The sequence below is a fragment of the Miscanthus floridulus genome, chromosome 12 (assembly GCF_019320115.1).
Source record: "Miscanthus floridulus cultivar M001 chromosome 12, ASM1932011v1, whole genome shotgun sequence".
NCBI classification, from domain to species: domain Eukaryota; kingdom Viridiplantae; phylum Streptophyta; class Magnoliopsida; order Poales; family Poaceae; genus Miscanthus; species Miscanthus floridulus.
In genome coordinates this window covers 3,731,808-3,754,483 of record NC_089591.1, presented here as the reverse complement: position 1 = coordinate 3,754,483, position 22,676 = coordinate 3,731,808, and the positions used below count along the sequence as shown (strand labels likewise).

The 22,676-nt window shown below is 42.7% G+C and overlaps 2 protein-coding genes and 1 pseudogene across 2 annotated transcripts; 1 reads left to right on the top strand and 2 right to left on the bottom strand.

Annotated features, from left to right (window-relative positions):
* Positions 1-2,372: 2,372 nt before the first annotated feature.
* On the bottom strand, positions 2,373-6,264 carry LOC136497042 (uncharacterized). The gene is made up of 3 exons (XM_066492830.1): positions 6,152-6,264; positions 5,649-6,068; positions 2,373-3,778 (listed from the first exon to the last, which is right to left on the bottom strand). The coding sequence occupies exons 1-3, from the start codon at positions 6,235-6,237 to the stop codon at positions 2,671-2,673; spliced, it is 1,614 nt and encodes a 537-aa protein (XP_066348927.1). The 5' UTR covers positions 6,238-6,264; the 3' UTR covers positions 2,373-2,670.
* A 4,764-nt stretch (positions 6,265-11,028) lies between these two features.
* LOC136495294 (uncharacterized) lies at positions 11,029-12,484 on the top strand (annotated as a pseudogene).
* Positions 12,485-17,650: 5,166 nt separating this feature from the next.
* LOC136496905 (uncharacterized) lies at positions 17,651-22,040 on the bottom strand. Its single transcript, XM_066492683.1, has 4 exons — positions 21,861-22,040; positions 21,430-21,677; positions 20,927-21,346; positions 17,651-19,056 (listed from the first exon to the last, which is right to left on the bottom strand). Exons 1-4 carry the CDS (start codon positions 21,864-21,866, stop codon positions 17,949-17,951), a joined length of 1,782 nt encoding a protein of 593 aa, XP_066348780.1. The 5' UTR covers positions 21,867-22,040; the 3' UTR covers positions 17,651-17,948.
* Between the last annotated feature and the right edge of the window lie 636 nt (positions 22,041-22,676).

Below are 22,676 nucleotides of genomic sequence, written 5' to 3'. Positions count from 1 at the left end.
ATATACCTCTGTGAAGCACGTCGACTCCGCCTATGTCGAAATGACTTAAAATGTTTTTGGCAGTCATTTACACCCAAAATATGGCCCCACACAAGATCCTAGGTTTTTCTGATAATTATTTTTATTATTACATTTTTCTTTGTGCCGCGTGAGACGAAATATGGCGAATTACATATTCAAAACAATATAATTTTGCATCAACCTCCACAAATATTTGTCTCCTAGGGCACAAGAGACCATTTGGCAAAGTTTGGCACCATTCCGGATCTTTTCGGGGGTGGACTCAGTTCAACGTATAATTAATCGGTGAAGTCGCGTGGAAATTCAATTAAAGTGAAAAATTACCAAACCAATTCAGAAAAATCTCGAACTTGGTGGTGGCTTCACACTGGGCATTTGAAACCCTGATAAAAATTATGAGATCAATCAGGCACTAGAAAGCACATGGACCAAAAAATTCAAAGTATAGTTAACAAAAGAATATAATCAATTAAAGGGTCTTTTCTCTTATTAAATAAATATTTGGGTGCTTTCTTGTCGAGAAAGTGACTTAGTTCAGATGGCTAGCTAGTGCGCTGCGGTTTGGACCTTGGCTATGAGGTCGTTTGGCTATGAGGTCGTGGGTTCAATGCCTAGCTGCCCCATTTTTTTGTCCAGCGCGACTATATTATTTTATCAAGAAAGATTTTATCTTGATTATAACCCAGAGCCAGGACTGAAGGTCATCCTTTAGTCCCGGCTGGAGCCTCAAGCCGGGAGTAAAGATTTATTCCCAGTTAGAAGGTCCAGTCGGGACTAAAGGATAACCTTTAGTCCCGGCTCTGGGCTATAACCGGGACTAATTGTTGTCTGGCGTCGTCACACACTTGGGGCAAGAACTTTGTATCCTTGTTTGAGGATACAACCAGGACTAATAGTCCCTTTAGTCCCGAACACAAAAATACCGGGACTAAAGGCAAAAATAGAGGTGGGATGAAAGGTCTGTTTTCTAGTAGTGCTGTCATGGGTTATGGGGTTATATAGACTTTTTCCTATGCATACATCTGTTCACTGTTTTTTACCGTTCCACAATCCATAAACTGAACATATGTTTTCTATATATATCACCTACCCTCTGCTCAACCACGCGTGCGATGGCGCATTTGTATGATATACGCAGCCACATGTAATATATACATCCTCTAAGTGCGTATGCATCAATGTGACTTAGGTGTGTATGTTGCCTGTATAAACCTAAACATACTCACTCGCTGCTTCGTACTGGTGGAAGTATCAATGGAGGTGTAACCTATGCGTGCATGAAGACACATGCCACAAAACGTCGATGGTGAGGGACACATTGGTGATACATCACATCGATAAAAGTGTATCAATTAATTAAATTAATGAATTAAGAATCCAAATCGTGTACCTCATGTTATACTCGATGGATTTGCATGTTATGGGTTAGCTTAGAGTGCGAACTATTGATACTTATACACCATGAGTCAATTAGTGACAAAGATGAACATTGCCAATTCCCTTGTTAGTGAAGTAAAACTTCATTAGGATCCTTCCTTCGTCTTGCTGACTTCATCTTCATCTTTTCTTAGTGCTTAATGACTTCATCTTCATCTTTTCTTAGTGCTTAGTAGAGAGCGTTCATGACAATGTGTTAAAGTGTGAAATGTAAATGAACAAGAATTTGAAATAACTTATGTTTCGGCATTCATCTGATCATGAAAATATATACATGGTGAAAACTGAAGTGGTATAGTGAAAAGGTGTCTTGTCCCAGGCACGTTTGGATGAGGATAGAGATAGGAAATGTATTGGGATAAAAGAAAAGGATATGGGATGGGTACGCTAGTCTTTATTTCCCATCTCTATCTTCATTTCCCATCATCCAAACATGGGATGAAATCTATTCCACCCCTCATTTCCCTATCCAAATCATTTCCCATTTGCCAAACACCAGTTAAGATAACACAACCATTTCCACTCTCTGTGCCAAAGAGCATACCCTTTGGTGACTATGGTAACTGTCTAATATAATTACTAATACCTACTCTAGTTCCTACTTTAGTTTTGATAACATCACCTTGTTTAAATAGGTATGTATTTATAACACCTTCCTTCCATGTGTAGATGCATGATGCATGAATCGAATGAACGTACGTACTATTTAACAAACTGCTATTTTCACGTTAAGTAGCTCAAAGCAAGCAGCAGGGGACGTCTCCTGAATGATATTTTTCGTTTCCACTGCTGAATGAAAATCGGAACATGAGACCCTCACAACAAAAAGTGAACATTAATAAATAGGGTTACCTCTGTACCTGCAGTTTAGACTGATTTCATCGTTGCAGAATCAGCTCCTTGTGATCTTGTCCTTAAAGGTAACATGGTGGTATAATAAGACAGACCCGTCCATTGAAAATATGGAGGTACCTGAATAAGACCAACACACATACACAATTGCTGCACAACCTAAAAGGCTTAATTTACAGTGACACGAACGTGTCTCAAAATATGTACAACTGGTTACGTGGCAATCACAATCTCGAAATCCTCATTTGGATCTTAGTGATTCCATCGCCAAAAATTCTACTTCATGTGTTTCTGCACAAACCTATAAACGAAAAACTCCAATTGAAATGAAAATCTATACATCAGAGGCATAGCCTAGATTCAGGTTCCTGACTCAAATAAACTGTCCACGTGATTGTCCAATTGCTCTGTAGTCATATACTTACCCTGCTGACCAGGACAGTGCTTCCGAATTAAGAGAATGGGGCGCAAAAGTTGCTTCTTCCGCAGCTCTTGCAAGAATGTACGATAACATGGAGTAATGTAGTTTTTTATTTCTTCTCGCAATTTGTTCTTGAGGTTGGTTTCAAGTACCCATGTCCCTTGGCAGTTAATGATAGCTTCAAACTGTGATATGAATTCACCCAATGATGACAAACAAGGTTTCCTCACAGAACTGAGTTCCACACATTTCCTAACTGGGCCCCAGCATTTGCCAAGGTATTCTGCAGTGTACTTATTGATCAGAGACTCCAAGAACTCAATGATCTTACCATACTCACTGTTCAGCACTAATACTTGCAGTGGCTTCTTTGTTTCCCAAGTAAAACGAGTCAGATTGTTCAATAGGAAAATGTACTTTTTACCTTCATCATATGAATCAGAGTGTCTCTTGAGTTCATCTGCCCAGTATCTTATCACCTCAAGAACAAGATCGCCCAATGAACTGGTGGCATCAGCAACAAAAATACACCAAACTATACTGTTGTGATTTGCAAACAGTTCCATGGAGTGTATAAGAAAATTGGTCATTGGATGCCTGTCATGTGTTATTTCACATGAACCATTCAGGTTAGCACCTATGAAGATTTTAATCCTATCAAATATTCCTTCAAAATTAACCTGCATCTGCTGAAATATTCTGCTGGATACATTTGGATCAGAAATGGCTCCAAGGACATCAGCAATTGCTTCATAGAGAATTAGCATTGGATAGATGTCAGAAGCAGACCACTTCCGCTTACTAACTGAATCTGCAGCATCAATGAGATTCTGTATAGGTCGTCTGGCACACAAGGCGAAATAGCAGTCTTTTAGGTCCTGGTCAAACGATACGCATTCAACTTCATCTAATTCACTCTTCATCAAACAAAGTAGCCCAGCCATGACCTTAAAGTTCATAACACATCTCTTTGCCGATTCACAGTCAACCATACAGGTCCATGCATCTATGGAAAGACCAACTGAGTTGAAGAAACCACACAAGAAGCTGTTTCACGGGGAGTGTTCAAGGTTAAAATTTTGGTAGAACTGGAGAAGACTAATTGAAATGCAACATAAATACAGAAAACAGAATCAAAGCTCGTACTCTAGTACTGGATCCTATGGGCTATGGGCTATGGTATACTAGGAACCAAAAGCAGGCATGAACAAATGCATGCACAAAAAGGAAAAGCATAGTGGAAGAACGAGACCATCCATGATGGATATTCAGGGGTTCATAAGGTGACGTTAGAAAAAGTCTCTGGACAGAACAATTAGCTGATGTTACTATTCCTTGCACACATGTCAATTTGAACACGCACAGATCACAAGTCAACTTTATTTAGCTAAAAAATAAATATGGCCCACTGCAATCAAGATGCACAGAACCATCAGATAACTGGGATGCCTTTAGGAGTTTCCCCTACTGTATTTCCCTAAAAAAGGATAAAGAATCTAAGGACACCTGTCTTCATGGGATAAAATCGGTATAGCCAGTAGCAAATAAAGAATGAATCATGTGAACTCTTACATATGTGCAGGGCTATTTCAAAACATGCCAGTGTGGAAAATATATGAATGACGCTTTCAATCAACATTCTTTTCCAGGGAGTTGAATGGAAGAATGATTGGCATGAATGCATGTGTAACAACATGAATGTGGAAGTTAGGCACAAGCTATAGCCTATAAGAGAAACAGGAAGATATGTGTAACTCAACTACAATTCTGCCTTGTGGTTGACTTGGCTACTTAAGATCTCTATGTCATTGCAATGTCTTCTCAAAACCCTTCTATATTTCTAAGTTTTCTTGAAGTTGTTTTGTCATTTGTGGAGCCATAACCTCTTGATGCATCCATACAGATTCTCCGAACTGGAATCCGCTACACATAAACCTGGCCTGACATAAAGCACACAGACCCTTATCCAAATCCCAACTGCTACATTGTGCAGTAAGTGTTGGTCTCTCTATTCCTCCAATAGTGGTGGCCCTCATAGCAAGAGGAAGCCCATTTTTCCGACAGAGTACATGCCTAAATTGACCTTGCAGAGCTCAACACCCAAGAGTGACACACTAATAAAAAATGGACATGTACACAAAGCCTAAGAGAGTGGTATAGAATAACAAAAAAGAGAGATCAAGGCTTGCCACTCAAGAAGTCACAGTAGAAGATTTGAGTGTCCAAATTGAGTTCAGTCATTCAGGTAGTCGGTACTCGGTATTGCTAATTGAATCCATGAATCTTATCTGTGCGAAACTTAAAAGTAAAAATGCTTCATATACTACACTGTCATTTTAATTGTTTGAAACATGCAAAACAAACAGAAAGGTGATTTTTTTTTCATAGCTTATTTACTTAACACCAGTTGCAAATAGATGGCATTGGCATTTTCTTAAAAGCCAAAGTAAGGCATAGCATGATATAGCTGACCTAAAAGTTCTCCCATGGAAATGTGTTGGCTGCAGTTTTCCAGCAACTGACAGTTGATAACAAAAGCTCAGAAACCAAAAGGGCCAAGTAACCCCCTTAAACATGAGACCTTTTGTAGGTCACTCAAAGTAAACTACACAACTAGTCATCCTAGGACAAATTAGTAAACATGATGCACATAGCAAATGTAAAAAATCCCATGCATTATTTCAAAATAAAATCGAGTTTCTTCAGACTGAAATGGAGCAACTTTAGGTGGATTTTTCATTTAGGAAATAGCCTTACGTTGTTCACCAATCAACATTAACAAATGCAAACACAAAATTATGGACAAGATAATTTATATTTAATATTAATATTGACATGTTGAATATCAAATAGAGGCAGAACACATTTCAATAGAGAGTTTATATATGATTATTAAAAGCTTAGGCTTTCAGCTTACCTGTCTACCACATTCGAGTTCTCTTTGAAGAGATCATACAGAAGTTGTTGACTGCCAGGTTTGACACTTTGTTTGTGAATCATATCTTCAAGCTGCAATAATTTGCCAGAGTCTATAGGGTAGATATCCCCCTGATCCAGCAAAAACAATGATTTAAATGGTTGACATTGATCATTGTTATTTTTGTGGACCAAATCATCCCTGTAGGTATACTCAAACTGCGTTGGGCTGCTGCAACTGGAGCCATTTGGTGAGTGGGCTGCTTCAAACTGGATTGGATGGTTTATCTTCTTAAAGCAGGCTATCAAGTTCCTTGAGCACTGTTTTAGTGAGCCTGTATTCCAAATGTTAACCAGAAGAAAGCCCTCTTCTGTCATTGAGTCCTCTTCGAATGTTGACTGTTGAGGCTGTGCAGGAGCACTTGGGAAACAGAAGAGATCAATTTGTCAGCAGCTACAGGTTAGCGATTTCGCGATGGGATCCAAAATAAATGGGTAACTCACATGGCGGCGGCGGCGGGGGCAGCAGCAACAGCAGCCGGACGAATGAGACTGACGAGGAGCCGTGTGCATCTACCAAAAGCTTTCATCGTCGCTTTATAGATCAATTGGCCACGTCTCCCTGGACTTAACACCACACACACACCTAATTCTCATTGGACATAACACAAGAATGGACTAGTGGGTGTAACATACGAAGAACTATTTCTCACCAAAAAGGAAACTACAAATTCAAGGGATGGTCCCTCTCAAAACAATTGTTCAGTTGCCTAGGCAGCTAAAAAAATACTTCTCGTTGTTCCCATGATGGTCATCAGTTAGGGCAGCTGTCTCAACGCCGGCGGTGGCACCAGCATAAGGGGAAAGCAAAACTTGCGTATGGAATCAAAACTTACACGTTAACATAAGGGGAAAGCAACGCAACACCTACGCACACACACCTATACAAACGAGAAGGTACACAACTAACCTTTTTTTTCTTTAGCTGTCTTTTAGACCTCCGACGTTGCTGTCTCTCATGTACTGTCCCCTCAACTATAGCTAGAGGCGAAGGGTAGGGAAGACAACCAGAGAGAGGAATGTCTAATTAGGGATGGGAACAGCGTAAGTGAAAGGGGAACGGTAAACAATCAAACACCTAGAACTGAAGCTGCACTCTCCCCACGCTGCCTCTTCCTTGGCCGGCTAGAGGAAGCTCCTTCCATGTGCCATCAATGTGTGCCTGTACACGTTCGGAGCACAACAAAAATTATATACTGACGAGACGAAGGTTAGGAGAGGAGAGGACCGACGCAAATAAAAGGAAAAGAAAATAAGAGAATAGGAAGCCAGATGTATAGGAGCAAGGGCACGAACAAGGCCGCAGGCACCACTTCCTAGGATCGAGATCATGCGCTAAACACATATAGGCACAGCGGAACGATTTGGTCGGACATGATCACTACACGTGTATATGCACAAAGTATGCCTGATACGTTTATATGCACATGCTAACTAAGTGAGCTCATGTATATGCACATGCTAATTAAGTGAGCTCAAATTCAAAGCTTTGCCCAGCCACTCGCTACGTTCATAGTTAGGCGTTAATTTTATAAAATCTTTCATTATGATAGGTTCACAGCACAGACCTACTATGTCGTGCTTCCTATGCAGTCTGTTCTGGTTACGCCATTATCCATGCCTGGAAAATGCCACGGCATCTATGCTAGTGGTTTTAGTGTAACAAAGGCCAGGAACAACAACACAAGCTACTGCAGGGGTGAATTATATGAACTACAAGGAGGGCACTTGCAAGCAATGGGAGGAAGCGATGAAGCACCGGGAGGCACACCACATGCTTATATAGGCAAGAGCTAGAGGCTTGGATGAGGCTTGGGTGCCTCTGCCACCACCGGGTGCAAGGACCTCATCAATGGGAGTGGGGTCCAACCTAAATAAGGTGTGCATGCACGCTTGGATGGTTGTGTGAGTACAAATGCCGATGCATGTTCCTCGAAGAGGGACGGTTCTTCATGCACTGATAGCAAGGAGGCTAATCACTAGATGGACCCACCTACTCTCACCTATGCTGTGCGTGTGAATTTTTTTAACCGAAGGCACATGAAGCTTAACATGCATGGTGTAAAAGAAGTACTATTTTACCTCCAACAAAATATTTAAGAGGCACTATTAGGTAGCTACGGTGCACATGTTCATGGTAAATCTGAATGGCAAGAACACCTACAATTTTTAAATAGTCTAGGGAACACTCGTGCATGCAGGAAAGTTTACCACATTATCTTGAGCTACCTGTAAATTTTTAACCACGGGGGATGTAAATCCCTGCTAACTGGTAAATTTTCTGTAGGCAAAGAGGCCCTTGCTATGGTCTCACCTGGGGTTGCTGCTACGGTGCATATATTCATGGTAAATTTGGATGGTAAGAGCACCTATACTTTTTATATAGCCTAGGGAGCACTTGTGCATGCAAGAAAATTTACCACATTGGCTAAAAGGACCACAGGCCTCACCTGGGGTTGCTTCCTTCCCTATAAAAACTGGGTGCCAGTAAGTTCCTCTATGTAAAAGGATAAGGCAGAGTGATGTAAATTTCCATGGTAACTTCCTGCATGCAAAGGACACCTACAGTTTTAGATGGTGCTGGCATGCATGCTCAATCAATTTTTCATCTGCTCCATTCAATGCATCCACTTTCTTTAGCCTACATCCCTGTTCGGCTTGCCCCATATTCGGCTTGTTCGACTTCTTTTTTCAATCGAAACAGTGTTTTCTCTCTCACAACAATTTAATCGGAACAGTGTTTTTCAGCCAGTTTCAGCCAAAATTCTGCCAGCCGAACGGGGCCTACCATGGCATGCATGGAGGTACGATTTCATGTGGGTCATGGAGGCACTACTTCATTTAGGTCGTGACATTTCTATCTAACATACCAACTAAATGGAACATACGTGGACACCCTGGGAGGCTGCCTTGACGGCGTGGCTTCATATTTGCACATGTTCATGGTAAATTTGAATGGTAAGAACACCTACAATTTTTTAAATAGGCTAGAGAACACTCGTGCATGCAGGAAAGTTTATCACATTGTCTTGAGCTACCTGTAAATTTTTTACCATGGATGATGTAAATCCCTGCTGACCAGTAAATTTTCTGCAGGCAAAGAGGCCCTTGCTATGGTCTCACCTGGGGTTGCTGCTACGGTGCACATATTCACGGTAAATCTGAATGGTAAAAGTACTTACACTTTTTATATAGCCTAGAGAACACCTGTGCATGCATGAAAATTTACTACATTGGCTAAAAGGACCACAGGCCTCACCTGGGGTTGCATCCTTCCCTGTAAAAACTGGGTGTCAGTAAGTTCCTCTATGTAAAAGGACAAGACACAGTGATGTAAATTCCCATGGTAAATTCCTGCATGCAAAGGACACCTACAGTTTTAGACGGTGCTTGCATGTATGCTCAATCAATTTTTCATCTGCTCCATTCAAATGCATCCACTTGCTTCAGCCTACCATGGCATGCATGGAGGTACGACTTCATGTGGGTCATGGAGGCACTACTTCATCTGGGTCGTAGAATTTCTACCTAACGAATCAACTAAATGGAACATACGTGGATACCTTGGGAGGCCGCCTCGACGGCGTGCCTTCATATTTTAAATTGTATGGGTGACAGGTGACCCACCCTTGGGTGGGGCATATGCCGATCTAGAACTTGGAGTTCTAAAGCATAATCTGATCCGGGCTTATACAATCTTTGTTGTTAGTCATATGTTTTTAACAGTCTTGCGAAAAACAATGATAGCTCAGTCATACATGGTGATGGCGAGAACATAAGATGCTTTCAGTGATGATGTATAAAATCTTTGTAAAAAAGATGCATCACCATACTGCTATTTCGTTCATAGATTCTTTGTTTTGTGGATACCTGTTTTTTTAGCATGCAAAGCCTACGCACCATAGCCTTTGAGAAGTTCCATGATTTTTAGAGAAGTTCCAATTGAATGGTTGTCTAACATAAACCTCAATGTATCGCCCTTTTCACTTGCTCCTTCGATGATCCGTAGGAACATAAAAAGATCTTCTTAGTGCCATTTCCTTTCGCTGCTGCTACAATGCAGTTTGTACAAACATAGATAACATTCCAGTTCGGTGGTAAACCCATATTCGGGTGTCAGCATTCAGATTTATTAAAAGCAAAGCTTCAGTCTAGATTCTTAATGTTTGGTTCATGCTTAATTCCTACATATGAGTTGTAAACAATGATCTTAGTGAATAAACCTTCTCCCACAAATACTTATGTGCGGGCTGCCACGTGCCAAATGTCTTACCATCTTTTCGAAGAAAATGCTTTTTAATGTCATTATTATTTCTAAGTTGTAATAGCCTGTCCAGTTCTTCTTACTCCATACTTGCAGTTAAACCTGCTACCAATGGTTGCAAGGTCTGCCCATTGCCGAATGCACATGCCAGGATCTGAAGAAAGTTTATATTTAGATGTAAATTTAGGTATGGAGCTGCTACTTAGATTTCGAGTTGTTTAATGGATTAGATACGTGTTCAAGTTCTAGAATTAAATCACTTTTATGAAGTCGTCATATCACAGCCTGTTCGTTTGGCTGGGCTTGTTCGTTGCTGGATCGTGAAGAAGTGTTGTTGGCTGGTTTGGTGTGAGAGAAAAATACTGTTCCGGCTGGAAATTTACGATCGTTTACGAGGGAATAATCCCAGCCGAACAGGCTGTCAATAGTTCTGCTAACATACAGAGCGATTTGTACTACCATAAGATATATGGTAAAAAATGTGACCCCACTAAATCATAGAGTGACATCATCCTACCACATGAATAATTGCACTTTTAGTTTGTTTCAACGTTCTTCTAGAGAGAAATGTACTGTCATTAATTTGTACTGATTCTAGAGAGTGACCCTGAAACTAATGTTCTCATAGCGTGCCTACAACATATCTGCATCCATTGCTCCTGACTTTACATTCTGAATCGGCCCAAATACTCATCCTTGGTTTTTGCACGTTAGGACCGGCAACCTGACAGTACACAATTGCTTGCGTCCTACAAGGTACCCAGAGCAGCCAAGTAGGTTCCAAAATGATTTGACAACCAAGCAGCAGGATTGTCTTTGTTGTATTTTAGTGCAGACACAATGCCAGCCATTTTCAGAACATGCATTGGCACAGTTACTATTTGTAATTTATATAAGCATGCCCATTGTATTCCGAATCCATTATATAGCTACACCAGTTAATTGTTTGTTGATGTACTGTCAATGATAACTCTGATCACGTTCTATGCTTCCTACTATGTAATCTTTATCATTATCTGTGGTGATGGTGACCAAGGGCGCTGTACTGTCCTTTACATTTCCAAATATGGAACATATATAATATATATATTATATGTACCTATGTATACAGGAAAAAGTCTACGTCTTCTCGGGGGTACCGTTATAACTGCGACCTCGGCGACTTCTTCCACGGGCGCTAGCAGAGGGAGAGAAAAGGGAGCAGAGGAGCGGCAGATGGCCTCGCAAACTACCGCCGAAGATGCCATGCCTTCCGCGGAGCTACGGCGACGGCTGTCCCACGCGGGAGTTCCGCCGCGCGCTCGAGTCCTTCCTCCTCGACGGCAACGGCTTCGGGTCTGCCGAGCCGGCGCCGCTCCCTGCCGACGTTACTGCGCTCTACGACGTCGTCTTCGAACATTTCGACGCCGACCACAGCGGCCCCGTCGACCGCGCCGAGTTCCGTGACGAGATGCGCCGCATCATGCTCGCGGTCGCCGACGGGCTCGGCTCCCAGCTGCTCCAGGTCGCCGTCGGCGACAAGGGCGGGAGCTTCCTGCCGCCGAGATCGCCGCCAGGGTCGAAGCCGACCGCAAGGCCGAGGCCGAGGCGGCCGCGGCCGCGGCCGCGGTAGCCGCCGCCGCCGCGCCCAAGTGACGACGTGTCCACGTGATGACGCGGACCGGTGGCCGGTGGCCTTGTGGTGTGTCGGCTCTGGACCTTTGATGCGGGTTCGAGCGGCGCCGCCGGCTTACGCGGGTTAGCCTCGTGAACCCGTTGCGGGAGTGCGGTGTGTCAGGCAGGCTGGCGGTGCGGGCCTGCCAAGCGGGCTGACGGCGCGGCCCGCGCCGTTTGCATGTCTACACGGAGGCGCCCGCGCTCGGAGCATCAGGTCCGCCGCCGACTTCCGCGAGGGAACCCAGGGGCCGAGGCTCGGTAGTCAGAGGCCAACAAGTTGGAGACAGTGGCGGCGGTGGAGTAGGACGAGCCGACGCGAGACTCCTCGTAGGAACAGGACGACGGGGAGGTGGCGCAGCTAAATCGCCTTGAGCGGCATGCTCATCAGCAAGGCTGCCAAGGAGCTTGCGGATGCCGGCGCTCGAGGTGCGGCTCGGCGAGCTCTCAGCTGACGCCACCATGCTCGCGGACGATGAGCACAGGGTGCTGCTCGCGGCCGTCTTGGCCCTGCTCAAGGCTACGGAGGAGCACGCCAGGCTGCTCAAAGCCGCGGAAGAGAACGCCCAGGCGGCGGTCGCGTGAGGCCAGGGCCAGCCGCGGTTCGAGCCTTCCAGGCGGCGGACGTGGAGAACGGCTTTCCCTTTACCTCTGAAGTAGTGAAGTTGCCGCTGCTGTCTTGTCTGCACGTCCGTCCTTATCCTGTCTATCACCCACGGTGTGCATCCAGTGAACCACAACAAGCTCCATGCCCATTACGTTCTTTAGTGAATGTCCACATGGACGACGAGCGGTTGAAGGAGGCTCTGGTTGGTCATTGGTGGGCCCTCGTGCCATAGTGGCACCGGATTCCAGCTAGACTGCCGTATGAGCAAAACCACCTAACAAAACATGATAAGGAGTTATTTGAATGGTATTGTATAGTTTAAGGTACACAATATCCGATTTCGTAGACTACCTGCACTAGTAAAAAAAAGCTTCTATTCTCGGCTGCCAATCCCTCTTTATTCCCGGTTACGCAAGCCGGGAATAGGAGTTCGGGAATAAAGGGTTAGTAGTCGGGAATAAAAGTGGATCCTGACTAAAAAGGTAGCCACGCCAGCGCCTGGGCTGACCCCTTTATTCACGATTGGTATTATCAACCGGGACTAAAGGGTCTTTTTTTTCTTTTCCTACTTATTTCAATTGATGATTCTTTTTTGTTTTAATTTGGTTTTTGAATACGCATTATTCGCTGCAAAGTAATATGCGTATACGCACGCGTACTATAAAGTTTTCGCTCGATCAATGCACGCAAGCAACACAAGTAAAAGTAAACTAAAATATAATATTACATTTCATCGTCACATGTAAAGTTTGCATTAATTGTACATTTCATCATCACATGTTCTTTGGATCAATAAGAAATTTGGCTTTCATCATCACATATTTGGGTCATAGTAAAACTCGCCGCCGAGAGTTAAGACCTGATCATTCAGAAATCCACCTATTGTCTCTTGGATTGCTTTGAGATGGTGTGTGTCCAGGGTTTTTTTTTTTCCTTCAACCAACGAGTCTTCAATTTGAGATATGAGATAAAGAAAAAGTATATATATATATATATATATATATATATATATATATATATATATATATATATATATATATATATGTATGTATCAAGAATAATGATAAATAAATTGTATCTATCACGAGTATACATTAATTGATATATATATATACACATTTCATACATACATAATTTCATACATATATACATTAATACACATATCGTCAATATAATTCATAAATATAATAAATATAATATATATATATCGCCGGTTTAGAATTAATGGAGTGTTGGCGACGGGCGGTGGTGGACAGCGGCGCTGGATCGAGGCACGGGGGCTCCTGGGCGGGCGCGGCGTCGTCGGGGCTACTCCGGCGAGGTGTGGGTGGGCGTCGGGATGCCCTCCGGTGAGGAAGAAGGCGCGGCGTTGGGCCGGGGTGGCCCGGGAAAGCGAAATCGGCGGCGGCGTGGCGCGCGCGCGGCGTCGGGGGCAGCCAGGGGCTCCTCCTTGAGGGGCGTGGCGTCGGGGCTACTCCGGCGAGGTGGGCGGGCGTCGGGGTGCCCTCCTGTGAGGAAGGCGGTGTCGGGGGTGGCCGGGAAGGCGAAATCGGCGGCGGCGTGGCGCGCACGCAGCGTCGGGGGTGGCCAGAGGCTCCTCGGTGAGGGGCGCGGCGTCGGGGCTACTCCGACGAGGTGGGCGAGCCTCGGGGTGCCCTCGGTGAGGAAGGCGGCGTCGGGGGTGGCCTGGGGAGGGGAATCGGCGGCGGCGGAGCTCTGGGGACGCGCTGAAGACGAAGATGATCGATGAGGAGGAAGAGAGAATGGAGGCGGCAGGTATATAGGAGAGGGACCTTTAGTCCCGGCTCCATCCGTCGCCCGGGACTAGAGCACCTTTAGTCCCGGCTCCTGCCACCAGCCAGGACTAAAGGGGGACCTTTAGTCCCGGCTGTTGGAAGGAGCCGGGACTAAAGGATTTTTTGGCGGGCCGCCAAATGCAGCCCACCTTTAGTCCCAGCTGGTGGCAGGAGCCAGGACTAAAGGTGGGCTACATTTTCATTTTCCGCCAACTTTTAAGCAGATCAGTTTATTTTATATATGTTTTGTATTTAAATGTTTAAGTCTTATTATTTGCGCAGTAAATTCAATACTAGGCATAATTTTTTTAGAAAAAGTAATAAACTTTATTTTCATTTACTGCACAAAAAAAATATGTGACCTAAACTATTGTGTTTTTTATTATAAATGTTGAGCATAATGCAACTAATACTCACTATTTTCGTTAATGCAAAAATGTAGACTTTAATTGAAATTATTAAATTTATTGGTTTTCGACAGGAAATTAGTTTTCATGTAATTGTAACGTAAATCTTTAGGTTCTTCATTAATCATTGTATAATTAATCGGTGAGTTCGGGCGGAAATTCAATTAAAGTTAAAAAAGTACCAAACCACATCAGAAAAATCTCAAACTTGGTGGTGGCTACACACAGGGCATTTGTAGTCTTGAGAAAAAGTTTGAGACCAATCCGGCACTGGAAAGCAAATGGACTTCAGAGTCCCAGAGAACCTAGGTGTATAGATAGGGTTCGACCAAAATGTTCTATATACCTCTGTGAAGCACATCGACTCCGCCTATGTTGAAATGGCTTGAAATTTTTTTGGCAGTCATTTACATCCAAAATATGGCCCCACACAAGATCTTAGATTTTTCTGATAATTATTTTTATTATTACATTTTTCTTTGTGCCGCGTGAGACGAAATACGGTGAATTACATATTGAAAACAATATAATTTTGCATCAACCTCCACAAATATTTGTCTCCTAGGGCACAATAGACCATTTGGTAAAGTTTGGCACCATTCCGGATCATTTAGGGGGTGGACCCAGTTCAATGTATAATTAATCGGTGAATTCGCGCGAAAAATTCAATTAAAGTGAAAAAAGTACCAAACCACCTCAGAAAAATCTCAAACTTGGTGGTGGCTACACATAAGGCATTTGAAGTCTTGAGAAAAAGTTTCAGCCCAATCCGGCACTAGAAAGCACATGGACCTCAGAATCCCAGAGAACCTAGGTATATAGATAGGGTTCGACGAAAGGTTCTATATACCTCTGTGAAGCACGTCGACTCCGCCTATGTCGAAATGACTTAAAATGTTTTTGGCAGTCATTTACACCCAAAATATGGCCCCACACAAGATCCTAGGTTTTTCTGATAATTATTTTTATTATTACATTTTTCTTTGTGCCGCGTGAGACGAAATATGGCGAATTACATATTCAAAACAATATAATTTTGCATCAACCTCCACAAATATTTGTCTCCTAGGGCACAAGAGACCATTTGGCAAAGTTTGGCACCATTCCGGATCTTTTCGGGGGTGGACTCAGTTCAACGTATAATTAATCGGTGAAGTCGCGTGGAAATTCAATTAAAGTGAAAAATTACCAAACCAATTCAGAAAAATCTCGAACTTGGTGGTGGCTTCACACTGGGCATTTGAAACCCTGATAAAAATTATGAGATCAATCAGGCACTAGAAAGCACATGGACCAAAAAATTCAAAGTATAGTTAACAAAAGAATATAATCAATTAAAGGGTCTTTTCTCTTATTAAATAAATATTTGGGTGCTTTCTTGTCGAGAAAGTGACTTAGTTCAGATGGCTAGCTAGTGCGCTGCGGTTTGGACCTTGGCTATGAGGTCGTTTGGCTATGAGGTCGTGGGTTCAATGCCTAGCTGCCCCATTTTTTTGTCCAGCGCGACTATATTATTTTATCAAGAAAGATTTTATCTTGATTATAACCCAGAGCCAGGACTGAAGGTCATCCTTTAGTCCCGGCTGGAGCCTCAAGCCGGGAGTAAAGATTTATTCCCAGTTAGAAGGTCCAGTCGGGACTAAAGGATAACCTTTAGTCCCGGCTCTGGGCTATAACCGGGACTAATTGTTGTCTGGCGTCGTCACACACTTGGGGCAAGAACTTTGTATCCTTGTTTGAGGATACAACCAGGACTAATAGTCCCTTTAGTCCCGAACACAAAAATACCGGGACTAAAGGCAAAAATAGAGGTGGGATGAAAGGTCTGTTTTCTAGTAGTGCTGTCATGGGTTATGGGGTTATATAGACTTTTTCCTATGCATACATCTGTTCACTGTTTTTTACCGTTCCACAATCCATAAACTGAACATATGTTTTCTATATATATCACCTACCCTCTGCTCAACCACGCGTGCGATGGCGCATTTGTATGATATACGCAGCCACATGTAATATATACATCCTCTAAGTGCGTATGCATCAATGTGACTTAGGTGTGTATGTTGCCTGTATAAACCTAAACATACTCACTCGCTGCTTCGTACTGGTGGAAGTATCAATGGAGGTGTAACCTATGCGTGCATGAAGACACATGCCACAAAACGTCGATGGTGAGGGACACATTGGTGATACATCACATCGATAAAAGTGTATCAATTAATTAAATTAATGAATTAAGAATCCAAATCGTGTACCTCATGTTATACTCGATGGATTTGCATGTTATGGGTTAGCTTAGAGTGCGAACTATTGATACTTATACACCATGAGTCAATTAGTGACAAAGATGAACATTGCCAATTCCCTTGTTAGTGAAGTAAAACTTCATTAGGATCCTTCCTTCGTCTTGCTGACTTCATCTTCATCTTTTCTTAGTGCTTAATGACTTCATCTTCATCTTTTCTTAGTGCTTAGTAGAGAGCGTTCATGACAATGTGTTAAAGTGTGAAATGTAAATGAACAAGAATTTGAAATAACTTATGTTTCGGCATTCATCTGATCATGAAAATATATACATGGTGAAAACTGAAGTGGTATAGTGAAAAGGTGTCTTGTCCCAGGCACGTTTGGATGAGGATAGAGATAGGAAATGTATTGGGATAAAAGAAAAGGATATGGGATGGGTACGCTAGTCTTTATTTCCCATCTCTATCTTCATTTCCCATCATCCAAACATGGGATGAAATCTATTCCACCCCTCATTTCCCTATCCAAATCATTTCCCATTTGCCAAACACCAGTTAAGATAACACAACCATTTCCACTCTCTGTGCCAAAGAGCATACCCTTTGGTGACTATGGTAACTGTCTAATATAATTACTAATACCTACTCTAGTTCCTACTTTAGTTTTGATAACATCACCTTGTTTAAATAGGTATGTATTTATAACACCTTCCTTCCATGTGTAGATGCATGATGCATGAATCGAATGAACGTACGTACTATTTAACAAACTGCTATTTTCACGTTAAGTAGCTCAAAGCAAGCAGCAGGGGACGTCTCCTGAATGATATTTTTCGTTTCCACTGCTGAATGAAAATCGGAACATGAGACCCTCACAACAAAAAGTGAACATTAATAAATAGGGTTACCTCTGTACCTGCAGTTTAGACTGATTTCATCGTTGCAGAATCAGCTCCTTGTGATCTTGTCCTTAAAGGTAACATGGTGGTATAATAAGACAGACCCGTCCATTGAAAATATGGAGGTACCTGAATAAGACCAACACACATACACAATTGCTGCACAACCTAAAAGGCTTAATTTACAGTGACACGAACGTGTCTCAAAATATGTACAACTGGTTACGTGGCAATCACAATCTCGAAATCCTCATTTGGATCTTAGTGATTCCATCGCCAAAAATTCTACTTCATGTGTTTCTGCACAAACCTATAAACGAAAAACTCCAATTGAAATGAAAATCTATACATCAGAGGCATAGCCTAGATTCAGGTTCCTGACTCAAATAAACTGTCCACGTGATTGTCCAATTGCTCTGTAGTCATATACTTACCCTGCTGACCAGGACAGTGCTTCCGAATTAAGAGAATGGGGCGCAAAAGTTGCTTCTTCCGCAGCTCTTGCAAGAATGTACGATAACATGGAGTAATGTAGTTTTTTATTTCTTCTCGCAATTTGTTCTTGAGGTTGGTTTCAAGTACCCATGTCCCTTGGCAGTTAATGATAGCTTCAAACTGTGATATGAATTCACCCAATGATGACAAACAAGGTTTCCTCACAGAACTGAGTTCCACACATTTCCTAACTGGGCCCCAGCATTTGCCAAGGTATTCTGCAGTGTACTTATTGATCAGAGACTCCAAGAACTCAATGATCTTACCATACTCACTGTTCAGCACTAATACTTGCAGTGGCTTCTTTGTTTCCCAAGTAAAACGAGTCAGATTGTTCAATAGGAAAATGTACTTTTTACCTTCATCATATGAATCAGAGTGTCTCTTGAGTTCATCTGCCCAGTATCTTATCACCTCAAGAACAAGATCGCCCAATGAACTGGTGGCATCAGCAACAAAAATACACCAAACTATACTGTTGTGATTTGCAAACAGTTCCATGGAGTGTATAAGAAAATTGGTCATTGGATGCCTGTCATGTGTTATTTCACATGAACCATTCAGGTTAGCACCTATGAAGATTTTAATCCTATCAAATATTCCTTCAAAATTAACCTGCATCTGCTGAAATATTCTGCTGGATACATTTGGATCAGAAATGGCTCCAAGGACATCAGCAATTGCTTCATAGAGAATTAGCATTGGATAGATGTCAGAAGCAGACCACTTCCGCTTACTAACTGAATCTGCAGCATCAATGAGATTCTGTATAGGTCGTCTGGCACACAAGGCGAAATAGCAGTCTTTTAGGTCCTGGTCAAACGATACGCATTCAACTTCATCTAATTCACTCTTCATCAAACAAAGTAGCCCAGCCATGACCTTAAAGTTCATAACACATCTCTTTGCCGATTCACAGTCAACCATACAGGTCCATGCATCTATGGAAAGACCAACTGAGTTGAAGAAACCACACAAGAAGCTGTTTCACGGGGAGTGTTCAAGGTTAAAATTTTGGTAGAACTGGAGAAGACTAATTGAAATGCAACATAAATACAGAAAACAGAATCAAAGCTCGTACTCTAGTACTGGATCCTATGGGCTATGGGCTATGGTATACTAGGAACCAAAAGCAGGCATGAACAAATGCATGCACAAAAAGGAAAAGCATAGTGGAAGAACGAGACCATCCATGATGGATATTCAGGGGTTCATAAGGTGACGTTAGAAAAAGTCTCTGGACAGAACAATTAGCTGATGTTACTATTCCTTGCACACATGTCAATTTGAACACGCACAGATCACAAGTCAACTTTATTTAGCTAAAAAATAAATATGGCCCACTGCAATCAAGATGCACAGAACCATCAGATAACTGGGATGCCTTTAGGAGTTTCCCCTACTGTATTTCCCTAAAAAAGGATAAAGAATCTAAGGACACCTGTCTTCATGGGATAAAATCGGTATAGCCAGTAGCAAATAAAGAATGAATCATGTGAACTCTTACATATGTGCAGGGCTATTTCAAAACATGCCAGTGTGGAAAATATATGAATGACGCTTTCAATCAACATTCTTTTCCAGGGAGTTGAATGGAAGAATGATTGGCATGAATGCATGTGTAACAACATGAATGTGGAAGTTAGGCACAAGCTATAGCCTATAAGAGAAACAGGAAGATATGTGTAACTCAACTACAATTCTGCCTTGTGGTTGACTTGGCTACTTAAGATCTCTATGTCATTGCAATGTCTTCTCAAAACCCTTCTATATTTCTAAGTTTTCTTGAAGTTGTTTTGTCATTTGTGGAGCCATAACCTCTTGATGCATCCATACAGATTCTCCGAACTGGAATCCGCTACACATAAACCTGGCCTGACATAAAGCACACAGACCCTTATCCAAATCCCAACTGCTACATTGTGCAGTAAGTGTTGGTCTCTCTATTCCTCCAATAGTGGTGGCCCTCATAGCAAGAGGAAGCCCATTTTTCCGACAGAGTACATGCCTAAATTGACCTTGCAGAGCTCAACACCCAAGAGTGACACACTAATAAAAAATGGACATGTACACAAAGCCTAAGAGAGTGGTATAGAATAACAAAAAAGAGAGATCAAGGCTTGCCACTCAAGAAGTCACAGTAGAAGATTTGAGTGTCCAAATTGAGTTCAGTCATTCAGGTAGTCGGTACTCGGTATTGCTAATTGAATCCATGAATCTTATCTGTGCGAAACTTAAAAGTAAAAATGCTTCATATACTACACTGTCATTTTAATTGTTTGAAACATGCAAAACAAACAGAAAGGTGATTTTTTTTTCATAGCTTATTTACTTAACACCAGTTGCAAATAGATGGCATTGGCATTTTCTTAAAAGCCAAAGTAAGGCATAGCATGATATAGCTGACCTAAAAGTTCTCCCATGGAAATGTGTTGGCTGCAGTTTTCCAGCAACTGACAGTTGATAACAAAAGCTCAGAAACCAAAAGGGCCAAGTAACCCCCTTAAACATGAGACCTTTTGTAGGTCACTCAAAGTAAACTACACAACTAGTCATCCTAGGACAAATTAGTAAACATGATGCACATAGCAAATGTAAAAAATCCCATGCATTATTTCAAAATAAAATCGAGTTTCTTCAGACTGAAATGGAGCAACTTTAGGTGGATTTTTCATTTAGGAAATAGCCTTACGTTGTTCACCAATCAACATTAACAAATGCAAACACAAAATTATGGACAAGATAATTTATATTTAATATTAATATTGACATGTTGAATATCAAATAGAGGCAGAACACATTTCAATAGAGAGTTTATATATGATTATTAAAAGCTTAGGCTTTCAGCTTACCTGTCTACCACATTCGAGTTCTCTTTGAAGAGATCATACAGAAGTTGTTGACTGCCAGGTTTGACACTTTGTTTGTGAATCATATCTTCAAGCTGCAATAATTTGCCAGAGTCTATAGGGTAGATATCCCCCTGATCCAGCAAAAACAATGATTTAAATGGTTGACATTGATCATTGTTATTTTTGTGGACCAAATCATCCCTGTAGGTATACTCAAACTGCGTTGGGCTGCTGCAACTGGAGCCATTTGGTGAGTGGGCTGCTTCAAACTGGATTGGATGGTTTATCTTCTTAAAGCAGGCTATCAAGTTCCTTGAGCACTGTTTTAGTGAGCCTGTATTCCAAATGTTAACCAGAAGAAAGCCCTCTTCTGTCATTGAGTCCTCTTCGAATGTTGACTGTTGAGGCTGTGCAGGAGCACTTGGGAAACAGAAGAGATCAATTTGTCAGCAGCTACAGGTTAGCGATTTCGCGATGGGATCCAAAATAAATGGGTAACTCACATGGCGGCGGCGGCGGGGGCAGCAGCAACAGCAGCCGGACGAATGAGACTGACGAGGAGCCGTGTGCATCTACCAAAAGCTTTCATCGTCGCTTTATAGATCAATTGGCCACGTCTCCCTCTCCGTCTCCCTCTCCGTAGAAACGCAATCCTCCATCCATATATTACGACCAAAAGCAGAAAAATAAACAAGACCCTGAGTCGCGGATCCTGTGTAGAGCTGGCAAGCCCATCCACCCCAGATTCTTCCTAGAAAGGAGTAGAATAGTAATATCAACTACAAAGTGGTGAAAAAAGAAGAAGAAATGGTAGAACTAAACCTAGATTTCGACGGCAGTTCATGTTCATGTATACGGGGAAAAAGGAACAAGCATAACGACATGCCGGCGCAATTAAACGAAGAATCGAAGGAAAAGGGGGGCCGATCCAAACCTCCATGCCGAGTAGGGGTGACGAGATACACCAGGGTCCAGGGATTGAGGGATCTCGCGAAAGATCGAGTGGGGGGAAGATGAAAAGGGATGACTCGTCGAGTAGCGCACGCGCGCCTGTAAACGCTGCACCGCGCGCCTGCGCTCCGTAAACGCTGCACCGCGTCCGTAAACGCTGCACCGCGCGCCTGTAAAGCGCACGCGCGCGTAGCGGCTGGCTGCGCGAGCGCTATTTCCAGAGGCCGGTAGCGAGAGTGAGAGAGAGTTGGGGAGAAGAAAGGGGTATGGAGGGTAATAAATATGGCATAGTGGGTATAGAGTATAGGATGAAGATAGCACGGGTGTAGGAGAAATGTGTATAGAATAGAGAATCTCGATAATTAGGATAGAATATTCATTTTTAGAGATAGAAATAGAAGTGGACGAGTGCGGATAGCCTCGGTGGCGGCGGAGGCCGAGGTCGCTATCGCTACTGCGCGCGTGTGGGAGCCGCCACTGCGCCACGTGTACTTTGGCTGCTTCCCAGGCTTTTACCGTGGGAGGAGGCCACGCGGCTGTTCTAACGGGCCGCTCTCCGGTCTATTTGGAAGCCCACGACATGGGGTATGTCAGCCTCGTGGAAGCTTGTTTTTGCACGACGAAACACGCCTGGACTCTCGACACTAGGCAACGCTCCCCTGCGACTGCGAGTGCTCCACTCCAAATAGGAGCCCAAACCTAGGTAAATCCCCATGGACCATATTCCATTTACCAACAATAAGAGCCTAAGTAGAAACGCAAATCGATATTGGTTCAATTTCTTTTGAAGAAACATTGT

What these genes read in the sequence shown, in the direction of transcription:
- LOC136496905 (XM_066492683.1), bottom strand. An exon ending in GCCCCCGCCGCCGCCGCCAT is followed by an intron (nt 21,347 to 21,429) that starts GTGAGTTACCCA and finishes CTGTTTCCCAAG; the next exon opens with TGCTCCTGCACAGCCTCAAC. An exon ending in AACTCGAATGTGGTAGACAG is followed by an intron (nt 19,057 to 20,926) that starts GTAAGCTGAAAG and finishes CCCGTGAAACAG; the next exon opens with CTTCTTGTGTGGTTTCTTCA.
- LOC136497042 (XM_066492830.1), bottom strand. Translation starts at nt 6,237, where the DNA reads ATGAAAGCTTTTGGTAGATGCACACGGCTCCTCGTCAGTCTCATTCGT. An exon ending in GCCCCCGCCGCCGCCGCCAT is followed by an intron (nt 6,069 to 6,151) that starts GTGAGTTACCCA and finishes CTGTTTCCCAAG; the next exon opens with TGCTCCTGCACAGCCTCAAC. An exon ending in AACTCGAATGTGGTAGACAG is followed by an intron (nt 3,779 to 5,648) that starts GTAAGCTGAAAG and finishes CCCGTGAAACAG; the next exon opens with CTTCTTGTGTGGTTTCTTCA.